A 15,916-nucleotide genomic window follows, 5' to 3' on the forward strand; every position below is an offset into this window, starting at 1 on the left:
CTTTCTGATTATTTGTTATAAATCTGAGAACTGGACAACGAATAAGGATTACAGACGGATTGACGCCTTTGTGCTGTGGTGTTGGAGAAGAGCACTGAACATCCCATGGGCGGCCAGGAGAACAAACAGATATGTCTTGGAGGGGGTGCAGTCGGAGTGCTCTTTGGAGGCAGGAATGATGAGGCTTCACGTCCCATACTTTGTGCATGTTCTAGGAGGGGCTGTTCCTTGAAGAGGGACATGATGCTAGGAAGGGTGGAGGGTCGCCAAGGAAGAGGAGGACCCTCAGCTAGGCAGATTGACGCGGTGATTACTACAATGAGCTCTTGTGTCAGGAAGTATGAGGATAGATCAGTTTTGTTTATAGGGTCGCTATGAGTCGTACTCAACCCAGCTGACCTAACCACAACAACAACATGAGGTAAAAATTAAGTTAAAAGTAACTAGCTATGCTAATAAGTATAACACTGACCTCTTTCATGGAGAGATCTTTTTATGGTAAGACAAATTGCAGGGACAAAGTCAATAATTGAACACAGATTTTATTTATTTTTTTTATTTTTATTTTTAACATGAGTTCACAAGATGTACCATCTGACACAGCTAAAGCACAGTTTCAAGTCAGTCCTATAATCGACACTCCTTCAAAAGGCTGACACAGCTAAACATCTCTGCAATCAGAGTTGAATTCTATGGGAACACTTCACATGATAGCGTCTCGTCTCTAAAGCGCCAACGCTATCTGTTGTGACTGCAAAGTCAGCTTCACTGTGGACTTTTGTATCACGAGGCCATCTGAAGGCTTCTAATTAAAACTTAAAAAAAATAAGTATCTATGATTGTAAGAAAGAACCACATCATATTCACCTAAAAGTCATCCACATAGACGGTTAGCATTTTAAATAAATCTTGCCCATTGTTTTTCTACGTGGGTAGATAAAATAAATTTAAAATACAAACTTTGAAGTTTAAAATAATTCAGTACAAATAAAACTGATACCAAAGGCATTTTATCTTGAATCAAATAAACAAACTCCCTCAAAACTTATCATACATTGTTGCATCAAGCTCCTCTCTGGTTGGCTGAAAATTATTTTTATCTATCCTGCACTTTTTTCCTATTTTCTTTTCTATATAACTGTTACCAAGGCCATGAAAATGATAGTCTTTTTCTGTCATTTTATCTTCTAATTAAACAAGATCCAGTCTTGCCATTTTAAATATTCCAAATTGCATACAACTAACGGTGTTCGTTTGTTTTCTGTTGCTATGTAGCCAAAACTTGAAAGAAGTGCAAAAGAAGGTAATGAACTTTTAGTGGTGCAGTTCAAAATATAGATTTCTAGGTAGAACACCTCATTTAGAAAACGTGTATTTCCCTGGAACAACCTAAGTTGCTGCACTAAAAGGTGAACACCTGGACATGAGAGGGTACTAAAGAATGTACCATGAACATTGCCTGTATCGGATTGCCTCCTTGTGACACTACATCTTATAACTCAATATACTCTTCAAAAAAAAAAAGAGGCTCTTGTGTTTTTACATGGACATTATTCATGTTCCACTTTCTATACTTTTCAGCAACTAAAATTATAACCAAAGTTGTGGAACCAAAAATTAGAGTGATTGAAGGCAGTCTTCAGCCATTTATCAAAACGGAAGGTAAAAGTGAATGTTGTACATGGATCCTTTGCGGAAAAAGAAAACTCCATGTACTAGACTGATTTCTTGAATGTATCTACATTCTCTTTGAAACTAACATGCTAAATACTTCCATACCCGTGGCATGCTCATGAAACTGCAGGGTGCAAATGGTTTCTCGTACTAGGTGGTACAGTCCTAATACTTTCAGTACATTTGCTGGTACTTGATTTAATCTGAGCTTAATTGACCATTGTTTTAGCACTGGAACCCAGATACTCCATAGACAAATATGTGTGAGATGTTTTGCTGCAGTTTAGAGTCTTTTAGAATATATCCATTTGTAGCTTTGTTTCCAATCACGAGAAAGTCTTTTTTTTTTTAATTTTTTTATTTTTGTGTGAGTGTACCGTCAAATCAAATCTGACTGGTACAGGAGGAGATTGTCCCTCCTTCCCTGGCAGAGCATCCCGGCAGAGCAGAGCATCTGGTGGATTCGAACCCTGCACCTCTGGGATTGTAGTTGCTGCTCCTTGCCACTAGGCCACCAGAGCTCCCCCGAGAAAGTCTTCTTGAAAAGTGATTAAAAGAGGTTTATGAGCTTGGTTTTATTTTTGTTTTTCATTCTGCATCCTAATAAACCAGAAAAGTCCACTGCAATCCACGTGAATCCTACTCAAAGCAACCCTTCATTGGGTTTATGAGGCTGTAAATCTTCTTGGGAGGAAACCAGCAGGTTTTTGCACGCAGTGTTGTTGCCACTGAGCTTTTAGTTAACAGCCCCGAACTATGCACTATGCCACCAGAGCTTCTTATAAAACACAGAAGCAATTAATTTAATGAGGGCCCATAAAAATCACACATAATCTATTTTGAAATTAGACCACTGGAGACAAAAAAGGAAATAAATAATGGGTATACCAAGTGGAACCACATAATGAGTCCATAATTCCAGTCCTGACTTTATGTACGTCAAATCCAACATCCTTGATGTTGCCTTCGTTTGGTAGATTACTGTCATCTCTAAAGATCAGACCCTAACAGTTTTTTATTTCTATGTTTAAGGATTTCTTTATGCTGTTGTAAGTTTGCTTTGATTTTTAACATGACTTATCAAATAGAAAAGGCCTGGTCTTCTTCTTCACTCTAACATGAGAAGAGGTAATCTTCTGAAAAATGAATAGATTACATTCTTGATTAAATTTCAGAAAAACTACTATTGTAATTATTTTTTAAATGAGATAGATTTGTCTGGCATATTTTTATGTATACCTTTTAAAGCAATCCAGGAAATTTAAAATTTAAACATTGAAATCACAAATATAAAAGTTTCTTTCCTTGTTTATTGGTTATCCAAATTTTCAGTCACTCTTGAGGCCAAAAATGAAATTATTCTTGTAGATATGTTATTTTAAGAAAATAATGCTCACTTAATTATTCTTACATATTAATGAAGAGAATCTGATTTACCAGGAAGAAATTTAAGTGATAGATTTTTACTGTGCAAACATTCTTAATGATTCTGGGTTTTTTAATTATCAAATAATCCTTGATCATAGACTTGATTATATGATCCTCATGCTACTCTTAAAATACCTAAATTTGTATCCCATCTCTTGAACACAGCTCTGTAACTGAAAGTATTCACACACGCTGCTCTTATTTGCACAGATTCTTTTCTTTTTTCATGTTTCTTCATCAGTCTTCATAATCTTTGTCAATGGGACTCTTTATCCCCATATTCATCTTCTTACAATTAGAGGAGAACAACGGAATCGCAATTCTACTGGCTTCTTCCTATTTTGGCAATGTGGATAAGAAATAATCTCTTGTTGCCTACCTATGCATTAATAATTCTTTAGCTCAAAAATTCAAGAATTTTCTATCAAGTGTAATGATGGAAACAGATGCCTTCATCGCCATTCATACTTGTCTAGCTTCTAGTATGGTTGACTGGCATTTTCTTCTTATTGTTTGAATATCCACAGATATTAACAATTCGTGGATTCTTGACTTAATACATAGACTCCAAGACATAATTGTAAGTTGTTCCTTACCAGACTTCAGACGTAGAAAGAAATTAACTGGAATTCAATTCAACAAATATTTATGTTTCTGAGTACTCTTCCAGATATGGGACTAAATAGGAAAAAAGATAGGAATAAAAATCCCTGCTTTCATAGACCTTACATTAAAGATTTGTTTCTGAAATTTCAATTGAGACTTTCCAATAGCAATGTTGTCTTGTATATTTTATTACTTGAATAATTTAAAGACTCTTGTCTTTAAATTTCTTAGATGTCCATTATTTCTAAAGTTGCTGCACCCCCAAAGTCTGGACTTAATATTGTATGGTAGTACTCACTTTGCCCTGTAGAACAACTATTTATGAAATACATGTAGTTTTACTATAACAAACACGTGTATTTTTAAAGAATTGTACTCTTTTCCAGAGCCTCCCCCCCACCTCTTATTTAGACTCTTTTAGACTACTTAGCTCTGGGTGATGGTGTACACTGACAATTTCTGACGAGCAAATAAATCCTATCAAAAAATCATAATTATAATAAAATTCAACTATTTAAGGGTCTTATAGTATGAGTTAAATGTACTGAATCTTATTTTTTCTTTCCTTTGTGAAATAGTTTTGATTAACTAATGTAGTGATCAGCTTTCTAACACCCAAAATGATTTTCTCTTGGAGCAAAATCATTTTGTAAGTCAAATACAAAATTTCTTTAACTCTTGCATTTGAAGGGCTGCTTGATTATTAATTAGTAAATTTTGCATTATTTCCAGGCAGAAGGTAAGAATTAAAAATATTTTTTCCCTTAAATCTCACAACTTGGCTTCTTAAAGTTTGGCATGAAGTTGGAATTTTCTTACACTCATCCTGTGCTGTTTTTAGATTGGAATTTTAGACCAAAATTATAAGATATTGAGAAATACCAGAAATTAAATTAATGATATTTGTTATGTGTGATGAGTGAATAGCTACACTAATTATAATTAGAGAAAACTCAAATTTGTGTATGTTGTATGATTCAGAAAGTGTAGCTATGTTTGTATTATTTTATATACATATACTTAATCACAATCAATGAATGGATGTATTTATCCAATCATCACATACAATACAGGTGAAATACTTTAGTAGACTAAGTCATTTGTTCACCTAAGTATTGCACATTGAAGACAATGAGAAATATTTAAAACTGGCTTCAAAAGCCTGCAGCTAATTTGATATGTAAGTAAAATCAAAAGTTAAAAGAAATTTCTGGTTCTGGTAAATGTAAATGACTGCTTTTAACATGGTCCTTTTCCCCCCCAAAATAATGTCTCAGGACCCACTATAACAAAGGTCAGAATCGAAGGGGACCCTGAATTCAAAATGATTAAAGAAGGTGAAACTATCACGGAAGTGATTCATGCAGGTGTGTATTCCTAGCTTCGTCTCTCATCCTTGGGGCGTGTTGCTGGGAGAGGCTATTCCCTGGGAAAGAACATTATGCTTGGAAAAGTGGAGTGTCAGCGAAAGTGAGGGAGACCTTCAGTGACATGGATTGACACAGTGACTGCAGCGATGGGCTCGTGTGTCAGAGATGACGAGGATGGCGCAGCATAGGACAGGGTTCAGGTCTGTTGTCCACAGGGTCACTATGAGTCGTCCTTGACCCAGAGGCGCCTAACAACCACGGTGCCAACCTGAGCTCTCTGGAATTATCTGAAGTAATGTTGAATTTAAAAATACCAATCAATTATTTTTCTTGTTGTTTTTTTTTAATATTTGATCAGTTGTGGAAATAATCTTATTTTTGAGTTCTTGGTCAACTAGAAATAACAGACATTAACTATTAAGTTGCCAAATCCAAAAAACACTGTCATTACTTTTGCATATCCACGTGATGATTATGAAGTATAGCAATAATAATAGAATTGAAAAAAATAGATACTATATATAGAGTATATGTATATATGTATGCTATGAATAGAATATTTAATAATATAATAAATATGATATAATAGCATATCATATAATAAATATATTCATAAAGAGAGAAATATATAGCAGTATCTGTGTAAGATTCCAACTATTAAGTCAGTCTAGAGTTTATTAGAGAAATCAGCCATTGAAAATCCTTTGGAGTATGTGGGTTGATATGAATCGTAATGAAATCTATGACAACTGGAATCATTTGTTACAGACTTATTTTAATAATGTCTGACTCCATCAAATTATTAAAAAATACTCATTCTACGTTCTGAAAACACTTTACGTAGGACAAGGGAGTTAGCTGTCTAGCTGCTACTTGCCCTTGTCCAATAGTAGGACATAACTACCAACTTTTAGAGCTCAGTTGATCTGAATTGATTTGAGATTTGCTCAAAAAACAATTATATTTGGCCTGTTTCCATGTTCTTGATGGTGACTAATGCTGCTATGAGCATTGGTGTACAAATCTCAGTTTGTGCCTCAGTTCTCATTTTCTCAGGGTATATACTCCAAGTAGTGGAATAGCTGGGCCATATGGAATTTCTATGTGCAGCTTTTTGAAGATGCACCAGACGACCTTCCAGAATGGTTGCACCATTTTACAATCCCGCCAACAATGTATAAGAGTTCCTTTCTCACCATGTCCTCTCCAAAATCTATTACTTGCTGCCCTGTTAAACTTTACCACTCTTACTGGAGTGAGATGGTACTTCATTGTGGTTTTGATTTGCATCTCTCTTATTGCCAGTGATTTGGAGAATTTCTTCTTGTGTTTGTTTGCCATGTGAATAGCTTCCTCTGTGAAAATTCTTTCCATGTCTTTTGCCCATTTTGTAATTGGGTTATCAGTCTTATTCTTGGTGGAGGCCCAGGAGTATTCTGTAAACTTTTGTTATAAGACTCCTGTCTTGAGATAGTATCACCCAGTCTGTAGATTTTCTTTCACCCTGTTGGAAACAATGGATTGAAAAATTATGGTACATCACACAATAGAATACTAGCAGCATGCAGGAACAATAACTTTGTAAATTGCTACCTAACTTGGGAGGGACTGGAGAGCATTATGCTGAGTGAACTAATTCAGTCCTACAATGATAAATACTGTATAAAACTGTTATTGTAGAATGAGTATAAGGATCCAGGAGAAGTGGGAGAGGCTGGAAGCAGAGGGATGTGGATGTGCAGGGGGGATGGGGGATTAATCATTGAGTTGTACAATTTGATGGGTGGGGGGATGAGGGAAATTGAAAGAATTTGTTCAAATTTGTATTTGAGTTTTGTAAATAAACTAGTATGGGGAAAAAAGACTATATGCTTTGCAAACAAAACAATAAACTGAAACAATGGAAAATGCTAAAAACCCCAAAAAGATTATAATTAAATCTGAAATTGTTCTGTTCTAAGAAATGCATTTAATCATTAAAATATCTATTTTATAGCAGCTTGGGTATCATCTGGAAATCAATCAAATGCATTTTTTTCTCTCCCCCTACTTTCAGAGCCAATTATTAAAAAGTACACAAGAATTATTGATGGCAAGCCTGTGGAAATAACTGAGAAAGAGACACGAGAAGAAAGAATCATTAAAGGTAATCTTTCATTTCAAATGTGTAACTCCATCTGGATTATAAGAATAAGCACTGTTTAATCCTGTACTTTCTATAAGAATCATTAGAGACACTCAGCCGTTTCTTGGTGGTTACTGAAGTCAATTTGGATTTATTTGGTAGAAATAATATATTTCTAAATATGCTGTCTATGCTTTTATTTCTGACTTGGAAATTTTTTAGATAAATCTATAAGCATGGTTTTATTACATGTAAGCATAAATATTATAAGATATATTATCTTAAATTTGTTTACTAATGAGTTCCCAAATCCTAGAAGAAAAACTATTCTATCCTTTGATTTTTCCATTGATCTTAAGGGCTAGAGATTTATGCACAAAAAAGATATCTAAGTTTAAATAATTGAAAAAACTTGTAAACCTATCAACATCTCACCTAGAATTCAACCTAAAATTCTAAAATCAGCTATTCTATAGGTATTTTTTTAGTGTCATTTGAATCACAAAATCTGTGTGGCTTGTTTGTAAATAAAGTGTTTTGGAACACAATTGCACTAGCTTGTTTAGATATTGTCTGTGGCTATTTTCACAGGACAGAAGTAAAACTGAATAATTGTACCAGAAATCATTTTTCACCAAAGTCTAAAATATTTATTACCTTTCTGTTTGTAGAATACTTTTGGCTCTGCAGGTCAAGGGGTCTCTGGTACATCTATTAACCTGTTACATCTATATTCTGTTGTCCTATGAAAACAGTTACAGATAATAACGAAACAAATTAGAGCACATAAGGAGCTTTGTTAGGGTAGCGCATAACGAGAGGACTGCTAGCCAAAAGTTCAAATCCTCCACCTGCTCCACAGAGAAAGACCAACAGGCTCCTATTATAAAGATTCGAGGCTTTGGAAACTTGACAGAAGACCGGTATGAGTCTGAATCTACTTGACCAGGGCGATGAGGTTTATTGGAGTCTGGTTACAGGAAAGCTTACCTCCCTTCTCGGGCCTTTGTCACTGTTTCCTCCTCAGGTCCTGAAATAAAATATACTAGGATTTCTACTAGTGGAGCAGACACAGAGGAAACGCTGAAGAAATTGCTGCAAGAAGGTGAGTATGTCTAGAACATGTGTCTGTGGCATGTTGTTGTTGTTTGGTGCTGTCTGGTCAAGGATAGCTCTGTGACCCTGTGAGAAAAGAGATCAGACGCTTGCCCTGTAGCCCTATCCTACACCAACCCTCACAAATCTGTACCCCGCTCACAGCCTAAAATCATCTTTCAGACCTTTTCTCTACTCTCTGCCCTATCCTATTTCTTCTTTCTAATTCCGAACTCATATAAGAAAAAGATGTAAAAAAAAAAAAAGAAAAGAAATAAAGATCTCAAAAGATGTGAAGTAACACTCAACCAGCAGCCGTATTGATTTGTTGGATATTATTCAATGTCGGAGAAACTTCACTTAGCAAAGATAACTCTGGAACCTGAGAAGGATGTGAGTGTTGGGCAGAGGCCTGCTGTTTATCCCATCGAGTTATTTGTCTTTTTATTACATAAACCATTTTCTGCTATAAACGTGTATCCGATCAGAGGTCACCAAGGTCACCAAATTCATTGAAGGTGGGGATGGTCATTTATTCGAAGATGAAGACATTAAAAGACTGCTTCAGGGAGGTTAGTAAAAGAAAACCACTAACTGCCCTAACAGGCCCTGGTGAGTGAGTCCCTCAGCTTTTTAAAGACTGGACCTCTCGTGCTCTTGTGCTTGTTTTAATTTAAAATGAGACTCTAAGAAGACATCGTGAATTGTCATAACAGAATAATTGGTTCAATTGCAGTTTAATCAATAGTTAAGAAGAAATAACTACCAGTTTCAACAGTCTTTAAAAAGTTTTATGGTTGGGGAGCAATGAATATATATATATACATATATTTGTTTTATTTTGGCTTTGACATTATCATAAGGGTGTTTTAAATATGCCAGAGGAGAAAAAAATTTTTAATTAGAAGATGTTTTAACAAGCCAAATTTATGCACTATATATATTTTTTTAAATGTATTCACTGCCCCCATGACATTATAATAATAAAAGGCATGTTTATGGATTCGCTAAATGATAGATCTACCAAAAAAATAGTGCATTTAGCAACTTTCTTTGCCAAACTATATTGCTGATAATGGGTATCTCTCTTCTAACCATTTGAATGATAATATATTCCTGGGGTTTATGTTATTTTTTTACATATGAAATTAATCATTAAAGTATGGAATGTTCTTTCTCTATGGGCATTAATGGTACTTTAAAAGCAAAGGTGCAGAAAAAAGAATTCAAAATCATACACAAACTCTGAGTGATAATTAACTTTAAAATAGTTTACATTAAGAAACTTTCATTTAAATCATAGGAATTTTTAAATATAAGAGACTATTATTGAGAGCAATGTCAGCTGTCTAGAAAAATTGTGCGGAAAGCAGAAACCACAATTTCTCTTACCCACTGCTCCTCTTTTTTTTTAATGGAGTTCAGACAAACGTTAACAAAGCAGATTGGTTTTCTCTTCATATATATTTTGTTTTCTGACATTAGTTACAACTCCCACAATGTAACCGCCTTTGTCCCCCTACCTCCCTAATGTTACTATTTCCATTGATCCTCCCATCCGGTCCCTTCTGGCCTTCTGGGCTTTGTAGTTGGATAAAGGCTGCTCTTTTTTGACCTTATATAGTTGGTTATTCTAAAAAGTAGGTGACTCCCTGGACCATTCTCTCATTAGTAACATCATGTAGGCCTACAATATATTTGTTCCAAATGATGAACTGATTCCCTTAATTTACATTAGGGTTTAGTATTTGTTCTGCACTTTCTATGATTTTTCCCAAATGCATAGTGTTGTATATTCACCATTACAGTAACATAAAGATAAATTCCACTGCCTTAACAGTCATCTACGCCACATAGCTAACTCCTGTCTAGGAGGATATTAGGAACTTGGGGGAAGAGGCCAATACATTATGAAATTAAATTGAATTCTTTTTTCTCCCCACAATCTTTTCCATAGTAAGCAGCTTTGTAGAATGGCAGTGCTTTCTAGAGAATAACTCAATTAGCAGCTGCTCCATTTATATTGTTTTAATTTATTTAGGTTTAACTTCAGGTAAGTATCTTTTAATTTTTTTACTTTCCAATAAGTCCTTGCTAATGAACCCTTGCTAATGAATTATAGACAATGCAACTAAGTGCTTAAAAATGGATTCCACTAGAGAAGATGTATTTATTACAAATTTGAAGTGTGATTATTCTATTGTTTTCCATGTAATATATTTACCTCTTAACTACTGTGTTTGTGAATCTTGGAAATTAATTCTTCTGTCCCCTGTGTGTGATTTCCCAGTTCCATAGAAGGCTCACTCAGTTTCCATCGTATCACATTCTAAGTTGTTACTGATTTGGTTCTCATATTTTTCTTCACATTTCCATAGCATCATGTTGTTGTTATAAGCTGTTAAGCCGACGATGACTCATAGTGACCCTTTGAACAATGACTCTGAACCTTGCCCTATCCTGAGCCAACCTCACCTGCTCAGGCACTGTGTCAGTCCATCTTATCTAGGCTCCTTCTTCCCCATAGTTATGGGGGGGAAAAGACCCACCTCAAACCTATTGCAATCAAGTTGATTCTGACTCAAAGGAACCCTCCATTGGGTTTCCAAGGTTATAAATCTTAACAAGAGTAAATTGCACATCTCTCTCCCAAAAAGTAAACTTGAGGGGTATGGAGATTAATACCCCTCCCTTTTTATTCCAGTACAACATGCTACAGACCACATCACCAGGATTTCTTCCATGGTTGTTAGTATCTAGATAGTCACTGGCTATCTTTTTCCAGCCACATAAAACCACTCAGTCATCATTGCACCAATAATTCTTATCAGAGCTAAAGGACAGAGATTTACAAAAGAAACTGATGTGAATATAAATGATACCATTCCAGGTCCAAACTATAGTCTTTATCTTAAAGCTTCATATTTTCATAAATTATTTCATGGTGATTTGAGTGAAAAGGTCCAGAGCAAATTGTGAAAGCTTTATACTTCCTATTTGAACTGTTTTATACTGTGGTAAAGTCAAAACAAAACTCATTGCTGTTGAATCATTTCTGACTCATCTCAACACCGTAGGACAAAGCAGGGCTGTCCCATAGGGTTTCCAAAGTCGGAAATCTTTAAGGCATCAAACTGCTGCATCTTCCATTCCCTGAGCAGGTGGTAGGTTTTACTGCTGACCCTTGGTTCATCCAAGTGTGTTAACCACCATGCCACCAGAGCTTCAAATACATATAAATATATTTTATATGATTAGATGACCCTCCAATAGGTTTTCAGAGGCTGTAAATCACAAAGCAGATCTTTTCCCCACAGGGCAGCTAGTTGATTTGAATGGCATGCCTTTGTGTTGGAAATATAACTCTTTACCACTAAGCCACTAGAATCCTCTATTAATATATTATGTTTATATTATATCATATCATATATTATATTCTTATAAACAAATATATGCAGTGTTGTACATAGAATATATTTGGTTGGATTGAGTATAGTCCCTAATCTCATAGTAGTTATAATCTCATTATCACTACTTATATTGCTAACTGGTGCATCTGGTACAAATTGTGTACTTTGGATACAAACTTTTGCTGAAATATTTCAAATCATTAACTAAAATATGTCTTTTGAAAATGAGCATAGAATTTTTAAACTCTTCTCACAAATTTGTAATACTTATCTTAGATAGTACAAAGCATACAGAAAATTCTGGAGAATTTAAGGTGACTATAGGGAGCTCTTGTAGGTGGTATAGCACTGGTCTGTGCATTGCTGTACAGAGATAAGTCATGGTTGCTGTGAAGCTGAGCACTGTGACACTGATGTGCCAGATGTGAGAATGGTGACCCATGGTGGACAGTGTTTGGTGGAGCCCCCCAATTAAAACAAGCTTGGAAGCAGGAGTGGCATCCACTTCCAAAATAGCTTGCCTCCGGAAACTCTATGAACATGGAGAAATGATGAAAGTTATACAAGTGTCCAGGTCTTTCATTCATAGGGTCTCTATGAGTTGTCTATGACTTGATGGCACTTAACAACAACATAGGGAGCTCTGGTGGCCTAGTGGTAAAAAGCTGAGCTGCTGTATTCAGATCCACCAGTTACTTCTTGGAAGAAGTATGGGCAATCTCCTGCCATCTAATTAACTGCTTCTGAAAAACCCCTGGACAGTCAGCTATAGACTGGTTTAGACTTAACAGCACACACACCACCACCATCACCAATTAGGCTATTGAAATGGGAACTAAAAAAGTAATTTTGGAAAGTTTTGGCAAATCTGCCTATATAACTGTGCTAAGATTCATGGCTTCTCTGACCCATGTCATTAAGCTGATTATGACTCCCAGTGGCCCTCCTTCAGCTTTCTAAGGCTGCACATCTTCACAGGAGGAGACCGTCCATCTTTTTCCCCATGAATCTTTTGGCTAACAGTAAGAAACATATTACACATTATTGTAAGAACATACAAACAAACAAACAAACGATCCCACTGTAGTTGAGTGGATTCCAACTCATAACAACATTCCATGGAATTTCTGAGGCTGTAAATCTTAATAAGGGGAGATTACAACTCTGGGTGCATAGTAGGGAATTGCAAGGGAACAAAATTTACTTTTTTTTAAATGAGATTTTAATGAACATTTATAAAGAACTTGGGTTTCCAATCATTCATTGTTACACATTTCCATGCCTACTCCCCTCTCCCCAGATTACTTTTTTCTTGGGGGGAAAAAAGTTCTTTCATTGTTATACAGCCACCCACCCCAGACCACTTTACTATGCTGCTCTTATTCTAGACTCTTATCATGCCAATAATACATAATCACATAGTCCTTTTATACAGAGAACTGTATAAATTTACATTTTTATATAAAATGCCTATTAGCAGTGTTGAATGTGCATTTAGTGTGTCCCAAGTTATCTTGTCAGGGCACTTCAAATGAAAACGTAAAAATGAATTGAGGAGTCCTTTACAATTATTGCAACAATGAATAAAAATTATGGAACCTCTTTATCTTTAACAAGTTTACTTTTAGAAATTGCCTCATAAGATCGATATTACATTTTTTGAAACAGTGCTATACATTTTCTGAACTGCTTATTGCCTCATTTCTAGAATTACTAGATCAATACAATTTTGTTGAAGATCCTGACTATTTGATCTGTAATGTCAAGACTTTTTTATTAATTTTCATAGAAGTTTACAAAGACTTAGAAACTTTTATTGTGATAAAATGCTGACACCTGATAGATGGGAATGACTGACATAACGGAAACATAATCTGGAAATGATATTTCTTACTAAGGAGTGGCAAAACTGTTAATAATTTACATTCTTTTTAAAAATAGAATAAGTGATATAATGAAAATACTCTCTGGCAATAGTAAACACTCATTATGATACATGGAGAACAGATGTCTGTGTGCCCAGTGCCAGTGCATACAATCCTAACATTTATTCCTCAAAAAAAAATTTATAGATTTGACTACTATGTAAAATTTTATACTTTCCTGCTTATCTATGTATGCTCTCCTGCCAGCCATAATTGCTGATTAATTCAAAGTATTTCTAATGAAAACTATTTCATTTTAGACACACCTGTGAGAAAGGTCCCAGCCAACAAGAGAGTTCAAGGTAAGAGTACTGACTCTATTGATATTTACCATACAACACGTGGTCTTTGATTGTTTTTTAATACTAGCTTATTTACAAAATTTGAACACATTGTTTTAAAGAACAGATTCCTCCAATTTCCCTCACCCTCCCATCAAATTGTACATTATTAACAAAAAGATACTGAGAGCTCTCCCCTTGAGAGTGGGAACAAGACCAGGGTACCCTTTATCACCACTCCTATTTTAAAGGAAAGAGAACATGTTAAAATTGTATTTTGTTGTCCATCAGGGAGAAAGGTCAGTCCATTTTGAGAATAACAATCCCCAAAATAAGCTGGTCATGTTCTATACTATTAGGAGAAACTAAGAATAACAAAATCAGTTGTTATGGAGTTAATTCTGACGCATGGCAGCCCTATGTGTGTAAGGATAGAAGAGTGAGCCCTACAGTTCCCATGACTGATATTTTGAAAGTAAGTCTTTCTTCCGCAGTGTTTCTGGGTCAACCTTTGGATACTAATGAGGTTCAATGAAATAAAATATGGTCACAAAATAAATTGTAGGACATCAGAGTAGAAGTATGTTACAGGATGACCTGAAAACTATAAAAATAGTCATTTGATCTGAGATAATACTGTTACACTGTAACAGTATAAACAATAAATCTGACAGGTATTTACACAGAAGACTGCTAATATAACTGTCTACAGAAGTGTGGCTTAGATACACGCAGATGCCCCACATTGATCATGTAGTTTTCTCATAACTTAGGTCATCTTATATTTATATTTAAAGATCAAAGTATTTGTATGTGATTCAAAAAATAAAGGTTTTCTTCATGGAACTTGGAGCAAATAAAAATTTTAGAATAACCACTTGACATTTCTAAGAATATCATGTATTCAGAGATGCAAGAAGTTATGGACTTCTAAGCACTTTATAGATATAGATTTGATTTTAAGCCACTCCAGTGTACAGACATATGAACTTGCAGGATCAGTTGCAAAAATTTCTTTGACTTACCAGAGGAGCTCTGGTATCCTCTTGGTAAGAAGCTGTGCTGAAATCCCAAAGGCATGTAATTTATTATTATTATTTTTTCTTGTTGTGTACCATCAGGTCAGATCTGACTGGCACAGGAGGAGATTGTCCATCCTGCTTCTGCAGCGTATCTGTGGATTCGAACTGCCTGCCTTTGGGATTGCAGTGCACCTTCGTGCTACTAGGCCACCATAGCTCCCTTTGAAGGCACACAATGTTAATCCACTTGATGCTAATTGGCAGAAGTGTGGACAATATCCTCCTGTGCAATTAACTGCCTTTGAAAACCCACTGGAGGGTCAGTTCCAATGGAACACTACAACAATAACAAGGGCGTATCAGAGATTTCTTCAAAGCATCCAAATTTTCTAAAGATGAAAACTATCAAAGTTAATGTATCCTCCTCATATGTTTGATCAAATAATAACTGACTTTATCACTTTAAGTGGAAAATATGAAGAAAATAGGTCAACATTTATTATAATAGAAATTAATGGAATTTGATAGATAAGTATGCATAGAATATCTCATTCTTGACTCTAAAGGTTTGTCTCATTTACAATATACACGTTTTTCTTCTTCCTGATCAGGAACTAGAAGAAGATCAAGGGAAGGTCGTGCTCAGTGAAATTCCAGAAATCAGACATCAAAATCCACCTACGTCCATAGCCTGACCTTAAAGGAAAATCATGAGAGCTACTTAGACTTCAAAAACTTCAGTCATTGATGCAAAACCAACCAGGAAAAAAAATTTGAATGGAAATGTACTTTTTTTTTTTTCCCCTGCATGAGAAGCATAAAAGAAATTGTGGGATTAATGGGCTTTGGAACTGAGAAAAGTACAGCAGCTTTCACATTTTTATATCTTGAATTAATTACTTTAACTACATCTCTAAATTATACCACAGAAAAATACTTTTCTCAAGATTCACTACAATTCAAATCAGAGTAGTTAGCTG

At 35.2% G+C, this 15,916-nt stretch overlaps 1 protein-coding gene across 8 annotated transcripts in view; it reads left to right on the plus strand.

Moving 5' to 3' along the window:
- The window catches only part of POSTN (periostin, osteoblast specific factor), a 45,382-nt gene extending 29,709 nt beyond the window's left edge, over positions 1-15,673 (plus strand). Inside the window, exons 17-23 of one of the 8 annotated variants that reach the window (XM_006879539.1) lie at positions 1,582-1,662; positions 4,986-5,075; positions 7,135-7,224; positions 8,231-8,308; positions 8,787-8,870; positions 13,894-13,935; positions 15,548-15,585. In XM_006879539.1, the coding sequence (XP_006879601.1) occupies positions 1,582-1,662; positions 4,986-5,075; positions 7,135-7,224; positions 8,231-8,308; positions 8,787-8,870; positions 13,894-13,935; positions 15,548-15,585 (503 nt within the window). Of the gene's footprint in view, positions 1-1,581; positions 1,663-4,985; positions 5,076-7,134; positions 7,225-8,230; positions 8,309-8,786; positions 8,871-13,893; positions 13,936-15,547 lie in introns of all 8 variants that reach the window. The other 7 variants (XM_006879540.1, XM_006879541.1, XM_006879543.1 and 4 more) reach the window with 7 other exon arrangements.
- Positions 15,674-15,916: the final 243 nt, after the last annotated feature.

Source organism: Elephantulus edwardii, unplaced genomic scaffold (genome assembly GCF_000299155.1).
Source record: "Elephantulus edwardii isolate Elephantulus edwardi_28Jun2011 unplaced genomic scaffold, EleEdw1.0 scaffold00004, whole genome shotgun sequence".
NCBI lineage: Eukaryota > Metazoa > Chordata > Mammalia > Macroscelidea > Macroscelididae > Elephantulus > Elephantulus edwardii.